The following is a 12,785-nucleotide window of genomic DNA, read 5'->3' as shown; positions in this document are numbered from 1 at the left end:
TCATCAGAGTACCTTAGAAGACAGTGATGTTTCCACCAAAAAAAGGGTCAAAAGTTCTGTGCAGGTGTATACTTATAGTACCAGAGAATCCTATGGACAAAGATGAAAGCCCCAAGGATTTTCTCTTGGACATTAAACCCATGTGGCCTCTTAGCATGTTTTTCTCCACTGGAATCACTGAGTAAAGAAAGGGTAACCAGCCCAAATGGTGTGGCTCAGTGGTAGAGCATTGACCTATGAACCAAGAGGTCATGGTTCGATTCCCAGTCAGGGTACATCCCCAGGTTGCAGCTCAATCCCCAGTGTGGGGCATGCTGGAGGCAGCCCATCAATGATTTTCTCTCATCATTGATGTTTCTCTCTCTCACTTCCTCTCCTTTCCTCTCTGAAATCAATAAAAATATATATATATATATTTTTAAAGAAAGGGTAACCAGGTACCGCCAGCACAAATTGACCATGAACAAATTATTCTCATTTCCTTATTTGAGAGCTCACTAGATGGTGGTCATGGAAAGGCAGAGTTTATCAAATATCTGAATTTTACCAAAGTATTCTGTCAACATGAAACTTAATTTTTACTGTAATGAGGCCAAATGTATACTCTGAACAGAAGAGATCTGCAGACATCTGTACCTTCATCCCAGACTCTAATCTGGAAGATACATGAAACTGAAAGCCTGAGCAGCATCTAATCTATTGCTTTTGTACCTTTGTTCCCCTATTTAGGGCTTCAGAAAACATATCTTCATCTGCTACATTGAGGATCCCTTGGGAGAGACCTCAACTTCCTAGAGAAAATCCATGGATGTAAGAGTTTTGGTTAACAGATGCTGATGGCTGGGAGGCCAGACATCAATTATATATATATATATAAATGGCATTACGTTGTAATTGGGAAAAAGTGAAGATAGTATAAATATTAGATAAGATGAAAATACATTAAAATGGAAAAATGGAGATGCTTGATTAGAAAAACATGTTTAATAGTTAGGATAGTTTAATATAATTTATTACATACTAGAGGCTCAGTGCACAAAAATTTGTGCACTTGGAGGGGTCCTTCAGCCCGGCCTGTGCCCTCTCGCAGTCTGGGACCCCTCGGGGGATGTCCACCTGCTGGCTTAGGCCCGCTCCCTGGGGGATCGGGCCTAAGCTGGCAGACAGACATCCCTCTGGCAGCCCGGGAGCCCTCGGGGGATGTCCACTTGCCAGCGGGGAGCAGGCCTAAGCTGCATTCAGACATCCTTAGTGCTACTGAGGAGGCGGGAGCGGCTCCCGCACCCACCACTATGTTAGCAGCCATCAGCCTGGCTTGTGGCTGAGCAGAGCTCCCCCTGTGGGAGCACACTGACCACCAGAGGGCAGCTCCTGCATTGAGCATCTGCCCCCTGGTGGTCAGTGTGTGTCATAGTGACCAGTCATTCCCAGTCATTCTGCTGTTAGGGTCAATTTGCATATTACCCTTTTATTATATAGGATAGAGGCCTGGTGCACTGGTGGGGGCCAGCTGGTTTCCCCTGAAGGGTGTCCTGGATCAAGGTGGGGGTCCTGCTGGGGTGCCTGGCCAGCCTGGGGGCCGTTTTCAGGCTGGCCACACCCCCTTCAGGGTGGAGGTCCCCACTGGGGTGCCTGGCCAGCCTGGGTGAGGGGCTGATGGCTGTTTGCAGGCTGGTCAAGTCCCCCAGTGGGGACCTTCACCCCATGGGGGTGTGGCCAGCCTGGGTGAGGGGCTGAGGGCCATTTTCAGGCTGGCCACACCCCCTTCAGGGTGGGGATCCCCACTGGGGTGCCTGGCCAGCCTGGGTGAGGGGCTGATGGCTGTTTGCAGGCTGGCCACGGCTGCAGGCTGGAAGCAGGTATCTGGGATTTATTTAACTTCTATAATTGAAACTTTGTAGCCTTGAGCAGAGCTCAGGGCCAGCCAGGGCAGGCGGGAAGCTTGGCTTCATCCATCGCCGGGGCAACCAAGCCTTCTGCTGGTTACAGCTTCGTGGCCGCCACCATCTTTGTGACGGACTGACGGAGTGAGGGTGTGATGGTTAATTTGCATATTACTCTTTTATTAGATAGGATAAGGTGGCATATATATGTGTGCATAATAGTTGATTCATTCAATAAATATTTATCAAATACCTATTATATGGATACAACTCAAATATCACTTACTCTCTGCCCTCAAGGAACTTGTCATGTCCTGAGAGTGATGTATATTCTATTAAACATGTAAGTCATTCTTCTTTAAGGGCCATAAATTACCAAATGCTTTGCTCTATGTATAAGAGGTAGGCTATTAGTTTGCGACTACTATTCATTATATTGAGAAAAAAATATTTCTATTCCTAGTTTATTAAGTTTTAATATATGGGGATAGATGTTTAAATTTCTCAAGTACCATTTCATTATATAGTGCAATGATTTTTCCCCTCTTTGACATTTCCATATTCTGAATTATGGTAATACATTCTCCTACCCTAAAATATCTTTGAATTTTTTAATCAATCCTAAATTACTCATAGCATGGTATCCCACTAATATTGTGCTGAATTCCAGTTCCATATAGTATAGTTAGGATTTTTTTATATCTATGTTTATAAGTAAAATTAGTCTTTCACATATTTTATGAATAATATTGAGCATTGTATTTTCCCAGTATTATTAACTGAGAAATGGGATAGCTTACATGCCAGTTTGTAAATTAACCACTTATAGGGATTATATAAGAAATGTTTACCAATTTGACTCTGTAAAGAACATTTCAATTTTAGTTTGAAATATTGGCAAATGAATGACAGAATTTATGTGCACCTGTAGGAACAGATGTGTTAACTTGATCTGTAAGTTATCTTCTGAAAGATTTTCCATTTTTCAGAATCCAAATTCCACACAAAGTCAAATTTATGACTACAGAGTTATATGCTTAGGAATTACCACGCTCTTTCCCCAGTCTCATGTTTTATGAAGTGCTAATCGTAATTGTTTCAGAGATGTTTCTTCTAAGGAAAACACATTCCAAGTGGAATTTTAACAACAAATATAATATTCTCCTGAAATTCGACTCTCATATCTATTTTATGGAAGCAAAAACATAAATTTGCGTGGAATTTTCCTAAGTTCAAAACAAGGGTAAGATTTACTAAGCTATTCCTCATGTCTTCTCTTCAAGCAAATTTTGTGCTTAGTTTTTCTGAAAAACCATCATTTCCTCAATGCCAATTTTCTTGCCTTCCTAAGAAACCTACACTTAGCAAGGAATTTAATCATTGACTTTGAGTTATCTATTCATGCCAGGACGTTCCTATAAAGAATTGAAGCTAGTTGGAGTTTGTGTGGGATAGGCCTGGATAGCACTTCCTCCAAAGTGATTTCTTGAGTTAATAAAAAAAAAAATCATCTAAGGAAGGGGGAAATATGAAGAATGATGGTCTCTGAGGAGAAACTGCTGCTGTCCCAGAATGCTAACAGCACAGGTCAGCTTTCTCTAGAAAGCTTTCAAAAGGGCTCATCAACCGTGAACTCAGTAACAGAGCTTAATGCTGCTAACTGCAGCCCTTGAAGCTAAGCATTAATGGACACTACACCATCATTGCATAGAAAGAGGCAAATATATTAACTTAATGATAGACTCATGAACCCACTAAGGAATGTGATTATATTGTGCCAGCTAGCTCTTACAACAATGTTAGATCTTACATAAGTGTGTTATTATTACTTTTTCTTTCCCCTCAAAGACCTTTTGAAGCGTTCGAAGCGAAAGATGAGAGAAGACATGTGCCGCCCCAAATCACAAAGGCAATTTGCTAAAATAAACCACAAAAACCTCTACTTTCATTCTTCTCAAATTGAAAGCAGTGGCCATTGGTTTTAAAAGGCCCTATCAAAACAAAATATATACTCAAATCTGAAACACACCAATAGGCTGATATGGGTTCAGTAATTCCAACCTTACATATTAGTTTCAGGAAAAAAAAAAAAAAGAAAGAAAAAAAACGGCCACCCTACACTTCAGGCTAACACTAAACTATACTCTTTCCATAATTTTCTCTACCCAAATCGACTATATGGAGACAATGCACTTTCAGAAGATAATGCTTATCTTCTGAAATGATAATGTATTCAGAGAAAAAGAAAAAATGAAAAATTTTATACCTCTCCCCCAGAAACACATATAGTAGCAAGAAATATACACAGGTAGACAGGGTTAATGGTCACAAGTTGCCAACCCTCAGGCCAAATCTGGCCCACAACTACTTCTAACAAAGTCATGGCCATTTAACATTTAGGAGATTATTGCACAAATACTTGAATTTTTAGCTTCTCGTGGAAAATGGAAAGATGTGAAAAACTGGGTCCATATTCCCACATAAGCTCAACCAGCCTGAGCTGTGAGGAGACCATCCGGCCTTTATAAACAAGGAGCTTGCCAACCAGTTGCCACAGGTCCCCTGGCCCCACTCACATCACCTGCCTATGTGCACCTGCATGTGGGAATCCTGGTGAAAGCAACTGCATTAAGAAAGTCACCAGGACTCTACAGATATCAATGAGCCTTCTCCTTGCCCTCTTCACATCTCTACCTTTTGGATATCCTTTCAGGGGGTTCAATTAGAGAATGTCTAGATCTGTTTTCAGAAGTTATATAATCTTCCAGGAGCCACGGGGTAATAAAAAAATTGGCAAATTGACTCACAAAACAGAGCAGTGAACCTTGGTGATCATCATAATTAGTAATAACAATGGAAGCACTTTGGGGACTGAGTTCTCAAATTAGTCGATTCTAGTAAGAAAACACAAAGATGCTTGGAACATGAAACTCAGGTTTAGAACACCTCAGTGGTCTAGTCACGAATATTCTCATGGAAACCAACACGGAAGGAGGATAATGAGAACCCAGGTATACATTCCATTTGCCTGGGGTCCTTCTCTGCTTTCTTTTAGACCCGAGCTAATGGCTATGTCTGTGGTTGTTAAACAACACACAGGCGTTAATTAGCTCACTCAAGGAAGGATTACATATAAGTTTATGATTCCTACTGTTCAAAATCATTGCTGTATGAATAAAATAGCAAGCCACCATAAAGTGAAACATAAAATGATTGAGTATACAGGTACATGCACACATGCACATTTAATAGTACACGAAGTAGAATGGCTTTTAGGCCTTTTTTTGGGAGGGGGAGGGGTATTACTGACATCCACCATGGCCTTTGTAAAGGGACAATTCTTACCTTGTTAATGGTCCCAGGTCGCCTGAGTCTTGGCTTCCAGCTTCACTGGGAGTGCTCACTGATTTCGAGGAGGGAGACATAGGGGTTGGGACTAAATAATGAAAATAACAGGTATCCCATGTTAAAAAATGCAGCGACTGCACTGGGAAGAGCAGTGTCAGACAAATCAAAACAAATGGACCCAAATTAAAGTGGTTGTATGGCCAGGAGAAATTGAGATGGGGTATGGAAAACAAAACAAAAAAAAGGAAAGAAAAGGAAGAAAGTCAAGTGAATTTTTTATATTTTGGAAATGAAAATTTGAAATGAATTTAGACAGAATTACCTTGGGGATTCTAAGGCCATGTCCACCTTAACAAAGTAAAATGGAGAATCAAAATAATTATCCAGATAATTCAAGTCAAAGATCTCTCTAGTATGAACTATCCAGATAATTCCAATTCTCCACTTTATTTTGTTAGTATAGATGTGACCTATTAAAAAATAAAGTGGAGTGTCTGTAAAACTTTACCAGATGATGAAATAAGTGATTCTGGATCATTTAAGTCAGCAGTTCTCAACCTATGGGTCGCGACCCCTTTGGCGGTCGAACGACCCTTTCACAAGGGGTCGCCTAAGACCATCCTGCATAGCAGATATTTACATTATGATTCATAACAGTAGCAACATTACAGTTATGAAGTAGCAACGAAAATAATTTTATGGTTGGGTCACAACATGAGGAGCTGTATTTAAAGGGCCAGGAGGTTGAGAACCATTGATTTAAGTGGTCAGGAAGGGTCAGTAAATTCTGTCGTATGTCTGCATTTGAAGGGAAATCTATCGTCCGTGGACTATAAACTGCATTTGCTAAGAAAAGCAAAGTGAGGAAGGAAGGGTAAATGCTGAACCTGGTAATTTAGAAATCTCTTTCAAAACAAAGAAACATGTCAGGAAGCTTTATTTTTACATTTAATTAATAGTTTCATCCCCTTGTACTGTTGACTGTGTTTGGGACTTGTGTTGCTTGCCTCTGGCAACTCTCGATGGCACTGCCATGAGCACACAAGCAAACTGCCATTCTGAAAACAGGAGACACAAGTTCAAAGGTCAAGGCCAGTGAGAGCTGAGTCTGAGAGCAAGGATAACACAAGCAGAAAGCTAAAGAACATGCAAATGTATTTTTTTTCCCCCTCTACCCTTCCAATATGAGACAAATGTCCATCAGATAGAAGCTGCACCAAATAGCCACGGTGGCTCCAGGCCAGGCAAATTTAACGGGTTCTCAATCTCACACATGCCAAAGAAGCCAGATGGGCAGAAAGAAACTTCAGCCCCTCAGTGCAGATTCCCATTTGGCTTCAATCATGTGCAATTTCCTTTTATTTATTCAATAGGGGAAAGGGTTTAACTATTTTGTCCAAATCCTATAACACAATGGCAGATCTGTCAAGAAATTAGGAATTTTCATGTGGTCCCACAATTAATTCACTGATTATCCTCACAGTAAGTCAGAGGGAAGTCAGGGAGATGGCTGAAAACTCAAAATGGGGTCCACGGTTGCCAAGGCCTGTTGGTTGGGATGCAGGGATAGTTCAGTTTGGTGATGGTTTAGGGATATTTAACTGTTTTATCCTTAAAGTTTATTGACTGGCTTTATGTGGGGTAGGGAAGAATAGGACATATTACTATTGTGTTTAACCAGTGTTCACTCACATTGCAGCAAACTTTCCAAAGCTATTTTAAGGAGAAAATATAATTGATTACAAAGCATCTAATTTATATCACATGTCAACTAAATACAAAAAAGTTTGTCAGCCTCCTCAAAGAAAGTCCATTAGTCAAATATCCCACAGGTTCTGTCTTCCACACCATAAGAAGCTCAACAAAATAATCCACATCTTATTGGGGTTTATTATAATCATTGCTAGATATGACTTTACCTACACAAATTGAGGTTGACTATAATATGCTTTCTCGTGGTGTTTTAGTTTTGTGTGTACATATTAAATTATATTCAGCAACACTTAATAACTTGTAGGCTTAATGAATACTGCTCTTTTTCTTATCTACATTGGTATAAATACTTGTTATTGTATTGCGTGCGCATGGGATAATTTTTGTTCTTAGTTTGAGTAACTATGGAAATCAGTAAAAACTTATTTTAATATAAAAGCCAATAATAAAATTCAAAGGAAACAGACCATTTTTAAAAAGGGACTTGATATTGTATTTATTTATATGTATTATTTTAAGAGTTTTTAAAGACTACATTGGATATTATATAGTTTTACAGACACCCTAAAATTACTCTGAAATGTAAAGAAAGCAAATGGATAAAGAAAAATGCAAAATAACTTATCCCATAAGAAATATATAGTTAAGTGACAGAATAAACACAGTATGTGTAGGTTACCTTCAACACAAATAAAACAAATAGTTCAATATCCAACCCCAAGTGATAAAATGAGATCATGGACAATTAATTAGGAATGAATGAGTTGGAGGAGGGGTATTACAGCGAAAATGCCAATTAAGCAATAAAACCAAGTTATACAATAGAGTCAAATACATTTAAACTTGTTAGTTAGCTGATCATCTGCCACCATTTTAAGTTTTCCTCAAATTTCCCACTGAGCATTCTGTTTTCATCATGGCATAACTAGGCCTGTGGTTATGAAACTCATAACCAGATTTACCATATTTGAGAGGTTGGAATTCAGCAATGGAAACGAAGAGCAACTTAAGCCAAAAATTCCAAGATTTCTTGTATTTACCACATTGTGGCAATTCATTTAACAAATATAAAGTAATCTAACACCGTGGAGACAGTTGGCCACATAATCAGTCATTAAGCAGCAAATTGTGAACAACTCTACAACCCGTCCTCCCATCGCCTTCCAGCCTCCTCAGTTCCAAAAATAAGTACGCCTGACGCATAAACCAGCTGCTGAATTTCTTAAAGAATAAAAAATAAAAAGGACGTAAAAGAATAGTAAATGCTGGACATGTTATATGCCATGCAGGTCAAATTTAAAGAAACAGGAACGCAGAGCACTTTCAAGTACCTAGCGGGGGCTCCGGGGGGATGCCGATGCTCTGAAGCAAAGCCTCGGTCTCTCGGCGCTTGCGGTCCAGGTCCGAGTCGTCCTGAACAGGTTCTTTCTTCTGCTGCATATCGGCCTTTAAAAAGCAGACGCCAGCAAGAAAAGTTAGTGACAGAACTGCCTGTGTGCTCGTCCTGGCTGACACTGAAAGGGTAAAGGCATGGCGGTGACGAACAGGCAAAAACCCTAAATAGACATAATCATGTGTATGAAGGATGAAAAGAGCCTGTAACTGCTCCATTTAATAACTGCTAACCTCCTTGTCCCTTTGGGGCAACATACTATCAGTTCTTGATGGTTGTGTGTTTGTACTCACCCTCCCCCCGCCACCACCACCACCACGTTTGAGATTATGCTAACAAGGAATTATTGGGATCTGGTTAAAAAATAAAATTAGCTGTGAAAAACAGTCACTGTAAAATACACTATTTGTACCAGCAATCTAAGTTTACCATGATTTACAACAAGCCGGGCTAACATGTTTTTAAGGCATGTAAACAATATGCATGTAAGTCTTGCCACTTGTTACTTTTGACTTGCATCGGCTTCCGTTATACATATTAACTCAGGAGAAAAAAATGTCCTGTAGAAAAATATAGTACAAAAAACCATTCAGGAGGACTTTCTTTGCCAAATCCTGTCTAAAAATTACATCTTGTATGAGCTTCTTATGGTCAGACCCTGTGCCCAGTATGTATTTTACAGGATAGTGACAAGTCAAAACACAGGTGAAAGAAGGTCAGTGGCAGGGTTCTGGGGGAATGTAAACATTGAGGTCTTTTTTTTTCTTTTTCATAACACAGTTACTCCTTAAGACAAAGCATTTGCCCCACACCTGAAATTGGATAACATCCTGTTTGGTGTGCAGCTACCTCCCGACAAAGCTTTGTGAGTTTGGAGAAATGAGACGGCCCTAAAGTTTGTCAAAAACCAATGATGCAGTTATCAGACCCACTTTCTCCCCAGGGGCAAGCCGGGCACCCTAACAGGTACATTAACTCCTCCAGGAGTGCAGAGCATATTTTGAAGCAGTGAACCGTAATTTACATCCTGGCATCTAAAGCAGAGAGTTCACACACTTTTGACTTACTCCCAGTTAGTAACCTATACCCTGATTATGAGCAAAATGTATCTTTGCACATAGTGCTGAGCTCAACACTGTTGTTCTTTGCCTCTGGCTTAAAGCGCACTCATACATTTGAAGTCTACTTGTCATTAGAGGAAAAACAGCCTTTATAGGGGTGGATAGGGCTAATGAGAAGTACAAGAGGATTTTCACAAAGTTAAAAGAAGGGTGGAAGGAAAAGGGAGGAAATGAAAAGAAAGGGAATTACCATAGCAGCTACTGAAATGCAAACGAAAAAACTAAGATAAGCAAAATTCATCTTAGAAAGCCAATATGGAATAGTATAACCGGTTTTACAGTAAAGAGGTAAGCCATAGCTGGACCATCAGCTTTATTGAGAGCAGATACGTGTTTCTTTTGTTCACAACTATAGCCTCACATTTAGATCAGAGCCTGACACATAGTAGATACTCAGTAAAAAAAAAAAAAGTGTGTTGAATGAATGAATGAATGAATATCTGACCTTGGAAAATGTTATTCTATAGCTATAGAATATTTTACAACTGTACCCCCTTCGGAAAGCCCTTTACAACACCACTGTTGAAAGTTTAGTCACCTAAACTTTCAGTGACCCCGTGCTCATAACAAAGCCATTTCTATATTCTAAGATCAAAAACAAGAAATCATTAACCTTTCTTCATTCTTTCAACAAAAACTTATTAAAGGACAACAGAGAAGTTCTAATGCAGCTTATATAGCATGAACAGATAAACTTAGGGCATATTACCTATAATTTTCTGTCATGTATGTCCTATGCAGAAAGGCACAGGATCTCTTTCTTTTTCATTTATTTTAATGTTAATCATAAGCATTCAAGAAACATACTAGCAGGTAAATCACATGTCAAACACGCATGCATTGTGCAAAAAAAGTACACCTGAATTCCTCCTCCAAAATTTCACTGCCAAATACGAGTTGTCTCTAAAATGCATTCCTTGCCTTCCACCTTTTTAAAAAAGATTTTAAAATTTATTTTTAAAGAGAGGTAAGGGGAGAAAGAGAGAGAGAGAAACATCAATGTGAGAGCAAAACATGGATCGGCTGCCTCCTGCATGCCCCTACCAGAGATCAAGCCTACAACCCGGGTCGTATCCTGACCAGGAATCTACTGGCAACCTTTCTGTTCATGGAATGACATCCAACCGTTTGAGCCACAATAGCCAGAGCACACCTCTCTTAATTCCTAAGGAAACAAAGAATATAATGACATATATAAATAAGGACAAATGTCCATTTAGATGTAACAGAAGCTTAGGAAAGGTATCAATGTTTAAAGTTGATCATGAAAAATGTAAAATTAGGTTACTGGGGCTTATCTATAATAATAAAAGCATAATATGCTAATTAGACCAGACAGCCGAACGACCTTCCGGACGAAGCTGGGGCTGCGAGAGCTGAGGCAAGCCACCGTGGCTGTGAGGGCTGAGCCCCTTGCACGAATTTCGTGCATTGGGTGTCTAGTAGAAAATAAAGGCAGATTCTATATGTTATCAATTAGCACCTTAAACTAAACAAAATTTTACTTCATCTCAGATAGTTATACCAAGTACCCTAATCGTGAAACTTCCTATTTTTTTCCTTGTAAATACTACAGAATCCTAATGTGTTTTAATGACTTAATGAAGAGTGATTTCACAGTACTGGTAATTAAAAATATGCTGAAGGTGCCTTCCCCAGGGAATGACATTTCTGTGTGTGAAGGGTTATTACAGCTGAGGTCCAGAGGGAATAATCAAACAAAGAAAAATGATCAGCTGAGAGTTATCAGTCACTCCTCCAAAGACAGCTCTGAGGTTATTAGAGGAACAAGCGAGGACAGGCAGGAAACCCCTGTCCATCCTACCCTGCGGCAAGTCGGCAGAAGGCCAAGGACAGGACGAAACTTCAGGGTGGCCCCATTAAGCACACCTCATCGCACTGAGGCCAATTTTTCATGAAATTGGGTCTGTGTCTTAAATGGTGGCCACTATATTTATTTTAAAATCAGGTTTCATCCATAACACCACAACCAAGAGAGCAGTTGACATGCAAAGGAGTGGGGAGTGGTAATTTTATACATGTACACAGTTTTCTGGATTCTGTGGAGACGACAATCAACCTGGGTGGTCCTAACACACACTAGTTTTCAGTCGTGGCAAAAATAGTTAGGCAGAGTAGCATCAAAGATCACTTTGTTTCCTTTTTATTCCGAATTTGTTTAATTTACAATATGAGCCTAAAGAAAGTTAAACAGCAAACCTATAAGCTTAAGGCTATTTCTAACTCTTTATAAACAGCATACAAACTAGAAAATCTCCAGGAGTCAATGAGAGTAGCCATTTGACTAGAGCATCCCACAGACTCAGGGTCAGAAGTATCCAAGGAAATTTGCAGGAAATAATCCCAGATACATGGAAGGGATGTCAGTGACCAGCATCTTAGGTCTGCCCTAACTGGTGAGTGTATTCATTCATTCACTCATACAGCTGTAATACAAATCAATAATACAGTAGTTAATAAATAATAATACAAGAATAAACTCTTGGGTGGGAAGATCAACCAATGAACTTGTTGCATATATGCATAACCCATGGACACAGACAATGAGCTGGTGAGGGCCTGGGGGTGGGGACTGGAGTGGGCTGGAAGAAGTTAATGAGGGGAAAAGGAGGACCTATGTAATACTTTCAACAATAAAGATTTTTAAAAAAAGAAGAAACTTTTTTAAAAAATCTTTATTTACAGTGCACTTAAAACTGTAAGCCTACTTTTGCCCACCCCTGTATAACCTTTAACTGAAGGCCTACTGCTAGGGACAAGACCTACGCTAGATATTGACTCAGTGATGAAAAACATCCAGCCCTGTTCTCAAAAGTTCACACTCTACTAGAAGAGAAAGACAAGTGAGGAGGCAAATCTAATGCTCTGTGCTAAACGGTTTGATAAGGTTGAGGATGGGGTGCAGGACTAAGTTAGTCATGGAGGCAGAAAGGCATCCCAGAAAGACTTCCTGGAGGAAGTGGCATTTGAAAACTGAAAGACATGGAGTTCACAGCCAGGGGAAGGACAATTGAGAGAAGTAGAACAGTAAAAGCAGAGGGAGGAGAACATTCACAAAGCCCAGTCAGGGGGAACAGGGCCCACAGGGGATGTGTTAAGTAGCTAAGCTTGTCTGGAATGTGGGTTTTAGGGAGAAGGAAAATCGGGGTGAAAATGGTGTACCTGTCCAGGTCCTGATGATCATTGTAGTAAATTGGGGAAGAGAGTGGTGAAAGAATTACCCCGGATTTCTGCTTTGGACAACTGCCTGAAAGGGGGGTGGGCCTGAGACTAGGGATAGAGGGTGGCTACCGAGAAGGCTCAGGC

General features: G+C 40.0%; 1 protein-coding gene across 5 annotated transcripts in view; it reads right to left on the bottom strand.

Moving 5' to 3' along the window:
* DYNC1I1 (dynein cytoplasmic 1 intermediate chain 1) overlaps positions 1 to 12,785 on the bottom strand; it is a 274,473-nt gene that overhangs the window by 227,752 nt on the left and 33,936 nt on the right. For 3 of the 5 annotated variants that reach the window (XM_023750671.1, XM_023750674.1, XM_023750670.1), the window contains exons 3-4: positions 8,276 to 8,390; positions 5,229 to 5,319 (exon numbers count right to left, since the gene is read on the bottom strand). In XM_023750671.1, coding sequence (XP_023606439.1) covers positions 5,229 to 5,319; positions 8,276 to 8,390 — 206 coding nt within the window. Of the gene's footprint in view, positions 1 to 5,228; positions 5,371 to 8,275; positions 8,391 to 12,785 lie in introns of all 5 variants that reach the window. The other 2 variants (XM_023750669.1, XM_023750673.1) reach the window with 1 other exon arrangement.

This window comes from Myotis lucifugus, unplaced genomic scaffold (assembly GCF_000147115.1).
Source record: "Myotis lucifugus unplaced genomic scaffold, Myoluc2.0 scaffold_15, whole genome shotgun sequence".
NCBI classification, from domain to species: domain Eukaryota; kingdom Metazoa; phylum Chordata; class Mammalia; order Chiroptera; family Vespertilionidae; genus Myotis; species Myotis lucifugus.
Note: the sequence above shows the minus strand (reverse complement) of the source record. Positions and strands in the feature narration are given on the sequence as shown.